This window comes from Nannospalax galili, unplaced genomic scaffold (assembly GCF_000622305.1).
Source record: "Nannospalax galili isolate Female #2095 unplaced genomic scaffold, S.galili_v1.0 scaffold1307, whole genome shotgun sequence".
NCBI lineage: Eukaryota > Metazoa > Chordata > Mammalia > Rodentia > Spalacidae > Nannospalax > Nannospalax galili.
This window is the reverse complement of record NW_008357035.1, coordinates 773,158-786,082: the sequence shown is the minus strand read 5'-3', so window position 1 is coordinate 786,082 and position 12,925 is coordinate 773,158. Positions and strand designations below refer to the sequence as shown.

The 12,925-nt window shown below is 52.5% G+C and overlaps 1 protein-coding gene across 2 annotated transcripts in view; it reads right to left on the bottom strand.

Annotated features, from left to right (window-relative positions):
- Ano1 (anoctamin 1) overlaps nt 1-12,925 on the bottom strand; it is a 105,760-nt gene that overhangs the window by 32,686 nt on the left and 60,149 nt on the right. For both annotated transcript variants that reach the window (XM_017794834.2, XM_008854969.3), the window contains 4 exons: nt 8,638-8,720; nt 6,871-6,882; nt 6,214-6,285; nt 2,427-2,501 (listed from right to left, as the gene is read on the bottom strand). In XM_017794834.2, coding sequence (XP_017650323.1) covers nt 2,427-2,501; nt 6,214-6,285; nt 6,871-6,882; nt 8,638-8,720 — 242 coding nt within the window. The remainder of the gene's footprint in view (nt 1-2,426; nt 2,502-6,213; nt 6,286-6,870; nt 6,883-8,637; nt 8,721-12,925) is intronic.

Genomic DNA, 12,925 nt, shown 5'->3' with positions numbered 1-12,925 from the left:
CGTACACACACACACACACACACACACACACACATACACACATACACGTACACACGTATACACACATACACACATACATGCACACACGTACACACACACACACATACACACATACACACACACACACATACACGTACACACGTATACACACATACACACATACATGCACACACGTACACACACACACACATACACACATACACACACACACACATACACGTACACACGTATACACACATACACACATACATGCACACACGTACACACACACACACATACACACATACACACACACACACATACACGTACACACGTATACACACATACACACATACATGCACACATGTACACACATACACGCACATACACGTACACACATGCACACACACGTACACGCACACACTCGCACACACACACGTACACACACATACACACACACACAAAAACACACACACACACACAGGAGAATGGCAAACAGGTCTGAGGAGCCGGTGTCTCTGGCCACCTTAGGCCCTAGGGCACCATGTACTTTCTTACCCCTCACTGGCCTTCTGGTAGGAACCACTGGACTTGGGGCTGCCTGAGCCTGCCCCTACCTCTTAGCTTTTTTTTGAGACAGGGTCTCACTTTGCAGCCCCAGCTGGCCTGGAACTTTCTATGCAGACCAGGCTGGTCTCAATCTCACAGAGATCTGTCTGCCTCTGCCTCCTGAGTGCTGGGATCAAAGGCGCTCTCCAGCATGTCTGGCTCTGAGGCTCTTTTTCCTAAACTCTCCCCTCCACTGGGTAAGATCTGGATCCATGTCAGTCTTTGGTTATGTCCCAGCACCAGAGGGGATATGTCACCCTCAAAACAAGGCCAAGTGTGTTCTTGTAGTCCCAGCTACTTGAGAGGCCAGGGTCCAGGAGCTTGGGACAGCCTGGGCAACAGCAACAACCCATTTCAAACCAAAACAAAGTGAAATGAGACTTGTTTTCCTGTGACTTTCTGATCCCCACTGAGTGGAGCAGTGGAAAACGGAGCGAGGAGGCCTTTCTCCTCCCGCTGTGTGTGGGGAAGCTGAGCCCTAGGCTGCTTTCCACGGCACCCCCACTCAGTCTGGAAACCTAGCCTGGCTCCCACCTGTCTGTCCAGCTTGTGAGGAAAGAGGGGCTCCAGGGGCAGATGGGAAAATGGGCTCCTGGCTCTACCCCTTCTGGCTGGCTTCCTAAAGGGAGGCAAAGCAGGCCTCAGTTTCCTTCTCAGCATTGGAGTGGTATCAGGCCTGGTTAGCTGGGAAGTGAATGGGGCTGTCCCTGCGAGACCCTCGGGGCAGGAGGTTAATGAGGGATCGGACCAAGGGACTGGGTGGCTGTGTCAGGCTCTCATTAAAACCTTCTGGGGCAGATAAAGTGGGTTGACGGGTAGCCTGACTGTGGGAGGGACTAGGAATGCACAGGTGGTTTGAGGCAGAGGCCTGCTGGGGCCAAGGAGGCAGGAGTCTCCTCAGAGCCTTGGGGTGTTTGTTGGGCCACTAGAGTTAGCCAAGAGTCCCTGTCCTGTGCTAGCAGCCCCCCCCCTTTTCTTGGATTTTGTTTCATTTTCAGATACAGCCTCACTATATAACTTAGGCTAGCCTTGAACGTAATAGTAATCCCACTATCTCAATCTCCCAAGTGCTGGGCTTGGCGATGTGAACCACCACACCTGCTCCCACCTCCCCCATTGAGACAGTCTCACTATGTAGCTCGGACTGGCCTGATACTTATGGCGATTCTCCTGCCTTGGCTTCCTGAGTTCTGAGATTGCAGGTGTGCAGAGGCCACATCTCTTTCTGATATTCTTTAACGGTTTCTTTTTTAAAGAAAGATTTATTAATTTTGTGTGTGTGGAGGGGTATGTGTACGTGAGTGCAGTGTCCATGGAGGCCAGAAGAGGGTGTTAGATCCCCTAGAGCTGAAGTTACAAGCAATTGCGAGCTGTCTGATGTGGTCTGAACTTGGGTCCTTGGGAAGGGCAGTGTATGCTCTTAACTGCTGAATCATCTCTCCAGCACCTCGTTAATAAGGTTTGGTGTTAAGTGATCCAGATGAGATCCCAGTTTGAACAAGTCTTCACTCTCAGGGAAAGCTGCCGTCACCTGAGTCAGCTCATGTACCCCCTGGGGCCACCTCGAACACTAGCCCGTTCTACCTTAGGGGAAGCAAGGCTACCATGTTCTGTAACAAGCACCCATCACGATCCAGATGAGATCCCAGTTTGAACAAGTCTTCACTCTCAGGGAAAGCTGCGTGTCACCTGAGTCAGCTCATGTACCCCCTGGGGCCACCTCGAACACTAGCCCATTCTACCTTAGGGGAAGCAAGGCTACCATGTTCTGTAACAAGCACCCATCGTCTCCTGTGGGCACCTCTGATTTCCTCCCCACGTCGCCTTCTGGAACTTACCATGAAGATGATGGAGACCAGGTTAGTGAAGTAAGCTGGGAAGCGGTCCCTCCAGGTCAGCCTCACCTTGTCTGTCTGCAACACAAAGGCGTCTGGTTACTCTTCGGTAACCACCCTGGTGGGTGGACAGGGGTGCACACGAGACAACTCTGTGGGAGCACTCAGAGAAACCTCTAGAAGGTGCTGAGCAAACACAAAGACCAGGTGTGTGGGAAGTACGTGGGGCCCGGTCCCCCAAGAAACAGGGCCACAGGGTGACAGAGGGCTGAGTGTCCTTGAGGGTCGCATGTCCTCTGTGCCTGCAGGGGCGTGGTGCTGCCAACCGCGTCCTCAGGATGGCCCGGCCCACGTGGGGAGCTGCCGCATCCGACATCCACTTCTCTCTCTGCAGTCTCCCTTCGAGGGCTACAGATCCGAAGCTGTCGGGCCATTTGCCACCCAGACCATAATAGCGATTTTCTTGTTGCCGAGTGGGGCACAAACAGCTGGCGCCCCAGGTTAGAACGCTGCCCTGCTGCAGAGCCACTTTGACTGGGGACAATGGGTTTGCAAAGGCTCTTGGGGGTGGGGCTGGCTGGCCTGGCTGGCTTTAAGGGAGCGGGGGAGGGCTTTCACAGAGGAACTCGCACACTCGAGTCCCAGCATGCTGACACGGATATCACACGGTAGGCCACGAGTTCCAGCGGTGACCACATGCATGGTACTGGAAGACGAGAAGCTTTGAAGACACCCATGTCAAGCGCATCTCCCCACAAAGCCACAGCTGGTCCCTGTGTCCCTGACAGCCATGCAGTGACATCGCAACACACTGCCGTGGAGGGCGGGAGGTGGTGAAGGGACACGTGAAGGGACACGGACAGGAATGTTCCGAGAACACACCACAGGGGTGGCTGGGGACAGACACGGTGACCGGGACGGCCAGCAAACGGTCAAGGCTTGCATTGCCCCGAAATAAAAAAGTACCAATTTCACCCCCGCCATGGCTGTCCTAACCCTCTGCTTCCATTTGTTGGTCGGTTCATCTGGAACATTCCGGAGCTTCTGAGGGTGGGTGGGGAAAGAGAGCACTGGGTGGTAAAGCGGGACGGGGCACCGTGATCTTAGGTGGGATGTGGGCCCAGGTACCCACTTGCCCTGTATATGAGGCCGGCTGCCAAGGCTGACTCTGGTTCTGGGCATTTTAGACAAGTTCACCCATGACAGAGACCCAGTTCAAGGTCAGGGAAAGGGGTGCTGGAAGTTTCCAGAACAGAGACTCCAGTGTGCCCTCCCTACAGGCGTTCTCAGCACTACCTCAGATGTGGCTGTGATTTCGAGGGTTTGGAGGACTGGAAACAACACGAAGGACCCCAGGCTGGTGTGCTGATCGCTGGTGTCCTGATCGCCGGCAGATCGGATTTAACGAACTAGCTCTGTGGGGCTAAGGCTCTCGCGCCGTTGGTAGAACAAGTCCCCCACACCAAACAAATACGTCATGCTAACTCATGCCCATCATCCCAGCACTCAGGAGGCAGGAAAGTCCAAAGTTCAAGCTCACCCTTGGCTACACAGTTATCTGGAGGCCAGCCTAAGAACTTGACTTAAAAACACGGGCCAGCAAGACTGCTCAGGTACAGGCGCTTGCCGTCAAGGCTGATAATCTGAGTTCCATCCCTGGCACTCACATGGTGGAAAGCACCGACTCCTGCAAGTTGTCCTCTGATCTCTACACTTGCATGTGCCTTTGCATACACACACATAAATGTAATAAAAAAAACATGTTCGGGGCTGGAGAGATGGCTCAGCGGTTAAGAGCACTGACTGCTCTTGCAGAGGACCTGGGTTCGATTCCCAGCACCCACATGGCGGCTACAAACCATCCTTAACTTCATTTCCAGGGGAATCTGATCCCCTCTTCTGATCTCTGCAGCATTGTATGACACAGAACACTCACATACATGCGGGCAATACACTCATACACATAAATTGAACCCTGGAGAGATGGCTCAGCAGTTAAGAGCACTGGCTGCTCTTGCAGAGGACCTGGGTTCGAATCCCAGCACCCACATGGCAGCTGACAACCATCTGTAACTCCAGTTCCAGGGGATCTGACACCCCTACGTGCTGGTGATACATGCACACACATAAAAAAAATAATAAAAGAAAAGTTGAACCCCTGGGCTACCACAGCTATGAATGTGACCCCACATAAAATTGTAAACTTACTTAAAACCTTATGAAATCTTTTTTTGCAATTTTTTGTTCTTTGGTTTTATTTTGCTTTATTTTTATTTCATGTGTATGCATGTATTGCATACATGTATGTAAGTACACTCACGTCATGCAATGCCTGTGGAGGTCAGAAGAGGCTGTCAGATCCCCTAGAACTGGAGTTACAGACAGTTGTTAGCTGCCATGTGGATGCTGGAATTTGAACCCAGGTCTTCTGAAAGAACAGCCAGTGCTCTTAACTGCTGAGCCATCTCTCCAGCCCCAAGTTTTTTGCAATTTTTTTGTAACTTGACTGCATGGTTGCCTCTATTTCACAAGTGACGACATCAAATATCAGTGTCAGAATGCTGGGTACCACCCTGGCAGTAACCTGCTTGCCCATGTGAGTATGTTTTAGGGGAGACAACGTCTCACTCTGTAGCCCTGGATGGCTCAGAGCTCCTAGTGTAGACCAAGCTAGCCTCGAACTCACAGCGCTCTGTTTGCCTCTGCTTCCTGAGTGCTGGGATTAAAGTAGTGTGCCACTATACCTGGCTGTGGTTACTTTCTTCACACCCTTCAGTTCTGCTCAGTCCCTTTGGGGTGCTCTGGGACATACCTCCTTTCTTGCTGCAGAAAGCCTGGGCTATATGTTCTAGAGCTGCCCACAGTCTCCACTGCACAACTACCTCCATGCAGTTGTGAGACTGTGACCCTCAGGCCACTGTGCACTGTGAGCTCTGTGCATGAGGGCTTAATGACAAGGTAAGAGGAGCCCGAGGTTTGTCCTGATCAGTTCAGCCAACTCTGTAGTCCACTCAGCCTTCTCGGCTTTGGTCACAGACCTGTGGCTCCTGGCCTGGCCCAGCTGATGTGAAAACCTCAGTCACTATGGGGCCCTGGAAGTGTGTGAGGCCATAGGGAGCAGACAAGCCACCAATCTGCATAGGAGGCCCGAGGATGACTTAACACAGAAAGGCAGAGGCTCGAAGTGTGTTGCGGCAGCCGCGTCTTCTCCCTCGTCCGTCAGCTCTCTGCTCAGGGACTCTGGTCTGCAAATGCTTCCTGACTTACTGTTCAACGCAGAACCTTCGGGGAGTTGGGGGTGGGGAGCTAAACTTTGCCAGCCACCAGATTCTAGGGCTGAAATGCTTGTTGAAGTTGGGGTCACTCTCAGAATACATCAGGAGGACAGTCTGGAGCAGCACTGGACTAACCCTGGCTCTCTGATCAAATCTGGCCCCTGGCCTGTTTTTATAAATAAAATTTTATTGGAACGCAGTCAAGTGTATTTGTTGACCCGTTGTTAATGACAGTGTTCAGGCTACAATGGCAGAGTGGAATACCTTCGGGCCAAGGCCTGGTCTCCACTGAGAGCACACAGTGTTTGCTGAGCCCTGCTCACACCTGATGAGTACAGTGTTTGCTGAGCCCTGCTCACACCTCAGACACACAGTGTTTGCCAACTCCTGGTCACACCTCAGACACACAGTGTTTGCCAACGCCAGGTCACACCTCAGACACACAGTGTTTGCCAACGCCAGGTCACACTGCAGACACAGCATTTCACTGTGTGACGCACACACAGAGTCCATACCTCTTTGTTTCTGGACTCTTTCTTCAGTGATTTCTCCAGGACTCTGGCTTCATACTCTGCTCTGGGATGTTCCTGAGAAAGACAGCACGTAAGGGTGGGGCTTTGTTAGTGATGAGCTTGCAACTGTCCTCGAGAGTCCGCAAGGCTGGCTGTCAGTCCGTGTATTTGCCTCGGGGGACCCTGGGGGCCAGTTCACAGCTGGCTGTTACACTTCCGACGTCAAACTCCCTAAATTTGACCTGAATCTCAGCTCTTGACCTCTTCTTGGGACCCCCCCAGCCCAATGGAGTGGCCACAGGGTCTGGCCGCTGTGTCCTGCAGGGATACCTGGCTGTGCCAGGCTGCAGTGAATACTCAGCTGTGAACTGGTCCTCCAGAACATTCTGTGGAGTAGCCATGGGCGGGGTTGGGGTAGAAAGAGATGCAGTGAGAGGCAGCCATCGGAGGCAGTAAGCATAGGCAGACTGGAGGTGCCAGGCCTTGGGGAGCCCAGAGCAGGTCAGCAGAGGGGCTAGAAGTAAAAAGCAGGTTAGGCAAGACGGAGGAAAGCAGAGCCCAGGTGAGAGCTGCCAGCTAGAAAGACGGAGCAGGTGTGCTGAAGGTCCCTCTCCCTGGAGCAGGCTACAGGAAGGCAGAGTGACCAAAAATAATCCAAACCTTGACGGCTTCCTGCAGGGAATCGGGAAGTAAAGACAAAAAAAGAGAGTCAGTTACTGCTGGTTATCCGCAGACCCGGGTGACAGCAGAGTCAAGCAGGACAGGCTTGACAGGGTGGGTGGGGCGGGGCTGGAGTCTGTTAGGGTGACCCCCATAGGCTGGGTATTTGTGAGTTCTCAGACTCAGTGCGGAAGCACACAGAACAAAGCCCAGGGGTTCTGACCGTGGGGGAGGCAGCCCCCTTCACCCTAGTTTATCTGCTCCCCCAGGACCCTGGCCAGCCGCCGGACACTGGTGACTTACCCTGGGGGACTCATGCAGGCCCCTTGGGGTCTTGTACCCAGTGGCCCAAGGAGGGCCCCTAGTTCTCAGGATCAGGAGGTCGGGGGGGAGGGTTGGGATGAAGGGGCAAGGCTGTCCCCTTCAGCTCTGTCAGCTACAAGGGTGCGACGCAAGCACTTTGTAAGCTGGCTGTGACAGCAAGACTCAGCCACTGTCCTTTGTGTCGAATTGTTCACGTTGAAACACGTTGAATTGTTCATCAAAGAAGCCACACTGGGGTCATGGGGCCTGCCCAGGGCTCCCTGAGGTCAGTATCGGTCATGTGTGAAATGGGCTGAGACTCATCACTGAAGAGGGTGGACACTGTGATATGGGTGGGTGGCGGTGACCCAGCCATGACTAGCTGAGTGATTGTCCTTAGGGCACAGTTATGACCCGCTGGGACCTTCCCAGCCCTGTCAAGTGAGGCCTGTTCTTCAGCCAGTGTGGGACAAATGAAGACATGGTCAGAGATGTTAACCAACTGGTCCCAGGTCATACAGCAAAGGTGGTTTCAGATCAGAGGAAAGTCAGGCAGTGTCTGGCCCCAGAGGCCCAGCTTGCAACCATGACTCTGCTGCTCCCAGTGAACTGTGTGTGGGGACAGCACGGTTAGCATGGAGCTGCCTCTCTGAAAGAAACCTGGACCAAGGGTGATTGACAGACAGGGGCTTGGGAAGGCATGGGCTGTGTGGGCTTAAAAAGTGCTCAGAGGGGGCTGGAGAGATGGCTCGGTGGTTAAGAGAAATGGCTGCTCTTGCAGAGGACAGGGTTCAGTTCCCAGCACCCACACGGTGGTTCATAACCACCTGTAATTCCAGTTCCAGGGAACCTGAAGCTCTCATCTGCTGAGTCATCTCCCCAGTCCCCAGGGGGCCTCACTTTTTAAAAAGTGAGTATGTGTTTAGGTGTGAGGCCAGCATTGTAGCTAGATGTAGAGGAATTGCCCAGCATGCTGAAGGCCCTGGGTTCAAGCTTCAGGGCTGCGTAAGCCCGATGTAGTAGTGTACAGCTTGTTCTCCCTGACCTGACTCCAGACCACGCCCTCTTTGGAACCTGGCCACGTTGGGTACTGGGTCCTGTTATCAGGGGGTCTGCCCTCAGTTCTGCAGGCAGAGAGCCAGTCGGGACAGGCAGGCACCCATGGGCACAGGCAACTGCCTCCCCACACCAGGCAGCCCCAGACATGGTGATGTCAGCAAGGGGAGTCCTGGCCAGAATCTGAGCCCACACTGATGGGCGGCGTGTCCATGGAGCGGTAAGACTGAAAACACAGAAAGATGGAAAACAGTCGCCCTGGCAACCTGGGGCATCAAATACCACGGTGGTGAGTGAAGGAGCCGCAGCAGCCACGCCTGAGACCGGAGGGGGTTAGGGGGTCCACGTGAGCCAGAGGGGGAGGCAGAGGGGACCCTGGGGTGGACAGGGCAGGGCAGGGCCACTCACCTCCTCCTCCTCGAAGCCGGTGAGGTCCCATCGATAGTTGAGCCGCATCTGTTTCCTCTTCCAGTGTTCCATGAACGTGGCAGCTGCGGGGCAGGGGAGGAGGGGAGAGAGGTCAGGGGTCGGAGGCCAGGACAGCGCAGCCCGCACGTGGCCGGCACCCTTCTCTTCCCCACCATTGGCTGAGGCGGGGGCCAAGAACTTCACACGAGTGCTGGGTTCAGCCCTCCCACAGACCCTGCAAAGCAGAGACTCTTCTATAGCACAGATGAAGAAACAGGCCTGGCAAGCCCTGGCCAAGCTAGCTCAGCCAGGCAGGGAGGGACAGGCAGGCTAGCCCTCCATCTAGCCCAGGAGGACAGATGTGTATGTGTGGTCTTGGGTTCGGAACGACAGAATGTGGCTAGGAGCTTGCGGGCCCAGCATCAAACCCTGTAGGTGCTCAGGGTACCCTCCTGCTGACTTGTATAATGTTGTGTCCCGCTGACTTGTATAATGTTGTGTCCCGCATCGTGTTCCTTTTATTTTTATTTATTTCCGTAGCCCCAATTGGCCTGGCTTGGAACACCCTATGTAGACCAGGCTGGCCTTGATCTCACAGAGATCTAGCCGCCTCTGCCTCCTGGGTGCTGGGATTAAAGGCGGGTACCACCAATTATTCATTTATTTAGAGACAGGGTCTTATATAACAGTTACAAAGCTGTGCTGGTAAGTTTTAAATGTCAATTTGCCACAACCTGGAATTATCTAGGAAGGGGGTATCAATTGAGGGAATGTCTGGATTAGAGTGGCCTGGGGGCATGTTTGTGAGGGGCTGTCTTGACTGTTTATTGAGGTGGGGTGAATGTGTGCTGTCAGACCTTGAACTGTAAAATAATGAAGAAAGCTGGTGAGCACAGCAGCCAGCAGGCAGCATGGGCACATTTCCCTCTCGACTGTGGCTATGATGAGGCTAGCTCTTGAATTTCTGTCTCGCTTTCCCCTCAGTGATAGACTGTGATCTGGAACTGTGAGCCAGATAAACCCTTTCCTCTCCTAAGTCGCTTCTGGTCAGGGTGTTTATCACAGCAATGGAAAAGAAACTAGAACAGTAACCAAGGCTGCCCCGAACCTCTGACCCTCCTGTCTCTACTTCCAAGGGCTGGGATTTCAGGTGTGCACCACCACACCCTGCTGTGTGTTGTCTTCCTAAGAGACCGAGTTCAAATCGCAGACTCCTCCAATAAGATACTAGTGACCCCTCATAGGATGCTGTCATATAGACGTGGCTGGAGTGTCCCCCAAGATTCAATATTGGAATTTAATTGCTACTTGAGCTATGAAGGGGGTAGACCCCCAATGGTGGTGTTCCAGGGCGGGGACTATGGGAGGTGATGACATCACACAGGTCCCCAGGATGGACCCCATGAGTATCTATGGCTCACTCCTCACTCCTGCGAAGTGAGGTCCTGAACCATTCCAGGATGCTGCCAGCAACAAGACCATCCTCAGAGGTGGTTCTTGACCTTGAACCTTCAGAACCTCTTTGCTTTATAAAGTTACCAGTTTCAGGTGTTCTGTTACTATATGAAAACAGACTGATACAAGTGTGTCCTCAAACTGCACCTGAGATGTTGCTGCTGTCTCTGCCACCTTCCAGAACAATCCCTGTCCACATACGTGGCCTTTCTAGGTACCTGGGGGAGAGAGAGGGTCTCGCTCCCCTGTCTCCAGCACCCAGCTGGTGCTTGGCCATCCAGGTTCCCTACACTGTTCCAGGATGGACGGGTGAGCGCACAACTTGCAAACAGAGATGTCATGGCTGAATGTTTGCCACGAACATTCCTGGCAAGAAAAGTCATCAGAGACAGAGGGCTGGTCAGATCAACAGAGCTTGAAATCCTCGATCCCCTACGTGCAAGGCACTACTGCAGGAACTGTCCATGAAATATGAACATCTTCAGAACCTCACAGTCACCTGCAGGCCAGTGAAGATTTCCCAGGCTCACCGGCCACAAATGGCTTATCTGAGAGCGGGGATACCAAGATAGAAATAAAACACCCCATAAGGAAATACCCCCCCCCCAAAGAAACAAGACTCATGGTGGGGGTTTCTGGGTGGGAGTCAGAGCTGTGAGGAGGTGACCACTGCCAATGTTGCCCCGGGACAGAGGGAGAGGGAGAGGCCCAGTGCCTCTTCCTCCTACTTTAGGCTAGGATTCAAAGCAAAGCCCACCAGGAACTGGGGACTCAAAGGATTCTGGGACATGTAGTTCCCCCTGAGGAGAAAGGGCAGGACAAGAAGGAGAATGATTCAAAGACCAGCCTGGACACTTGTCTGCACAAAGATCTTCTGAGCGATGAGACTGTAAAAGCAAAAAATCACATGTGGTGGTCAACGTCAAATAAAGAGCTTTCGTACAGCAAAAGAATCAGTCAAGAGTGAGAAGAGATGGCAGACAGAACAGGAGGAACAGGAAAACTGATTAAAAATAGGCAAATGAGGGGCTGGAGAGACGGCTCAGTGGTTCAAAGCACTGGCTGCTCTTGCAGAGAACCCAGGTTCAATTCCCAGCACCCACATGGTGGCTAACAACCATCTGTAACTGCAGTTCCAGGGGATCCGACACCCTCTTCTGGCTTTTGCAGGCACTGCACAACATGGGTGCACTTACACACATACAGGTAAAACATACACATGAAAAATAAATTTAAAAGGCTGGGCGTGGTGGCGCACGCCTTTGATCCCAGCACTCGGGAGGCAGAGGCAGGCAGATCTCTGTGCGTTCAAGGCCAGCCTGGTCTATGTAGCGAGTTCCAGGCCAGCTGGGGCTACAGGGTGACCCTGTCTCAAAAAAACAAAAAAATTAAATTAAAAAAATAGCTAAACGGTGGGTTAAGAATGTAGCTCAGTTTGCGGAGAGCCTGCCTTGTGTGAAGGAGGCTTGGGTTCCATTCCCAGGACTGTACAACCATGCACAGACCTATGATCCAGCACTCAGAAGTGGAGGATCAGGACTTCAGGGTCATCCTTAGCTATATAGTGAATTTGAGGCCAGCCTGGGCTACATGAAACCCTGTATTTAAGAGAAAGAGAAACAAGAGAGGAGAGAGAGAGAGAGAGTGAGAGAGAGAGAGAGAGAGAGAGAGAGAGAGAGAGGATTCATGCCGGTCATGACAGCACTTGCAAGGCTGAGGGAGGAGGGACACCGTGCTGTCTCAAAAAAACAAAAAAATTAAATTAAAAAAATAGCTAAACGGTGGGTTAAGAATGTAGCTCAGTTTGCGGAGAGCCTGCCTTGTGTGAAGGAGGCTTGGGTTCCATTCCCAGGACTGTACAACCATGCACAGACCTATGATCCAGCACTCAGAAGTGGAGGATCAGGACTTCAGGGTCATCCTTAGCTATATAGTGAATTTGAGGCCAGCCTGGGCTACATGAAACCCTGTATTTAAGAGAAAGAGAAACAAGAGAGGAGAGAGAGAGAGAGAGTGAGAGAGAGAGAGAGAATTCATGCCTGTCATCCCAGCACTTGCAAGGCTGAGGCAGGAGGATCACCGTGAGTTTGGGGCCAACCTCTGCTATGGTGTGTGAGCTTGTCCCACAAATGAAAACCAAATCTAAGCAAACCAAAATTAAACCAAACAGGCAAATGACGACGTGAAGAGATTTCTCAGAAGGAAACTTACAAATGAGCAACAGGCAAATCAGCCTCACTTTCCACCACAGTGACAAAAACCACAGCCACGGTGACAAGAACAGGAGATAAATAAACACAATGCAAAACGTGAAACCACAGCCAGCTACTCCCTGGCCATAGTTAGAATGGACACCAGCAAAACACAGAGAGTGACAGGTACCACGAGGACACAGAGAAATGCCTGTACTTGCTCGTGGACACTTAGTGGGCGTGTACACAGTCATAATCATTGTCCAAAACAGCATGGGGGAACCACTGTGCTAACCCTAACCCTGGGTTAGGATCCTGCTCCTGGGTGTCTGTTTGGGAGCAATGCCAGCAGCTAACAGCAGAATTAACTGAGCTTACAGATAGGGGAATGGGGCTGTGCTGGGTACATGAAGTGGAGTCCTAGTCCTTTAAAAGAGGGAAAAACTCGGGTTGGAGAGATGGCTCAGAGGTTAAGAACACTGGTTGTTCTTGCAGAAGACCCAGGTTTGAATCCCAGCACCCACATGGCAGCTAACAACTGTCTGTAACTCCAGTCCCAGGGGATCCGACAGCCTCTTCTGACCTCCTTGGACATTGCACGACCCAGGTGCACTTACCTACATGCAGGTAATACACTCATA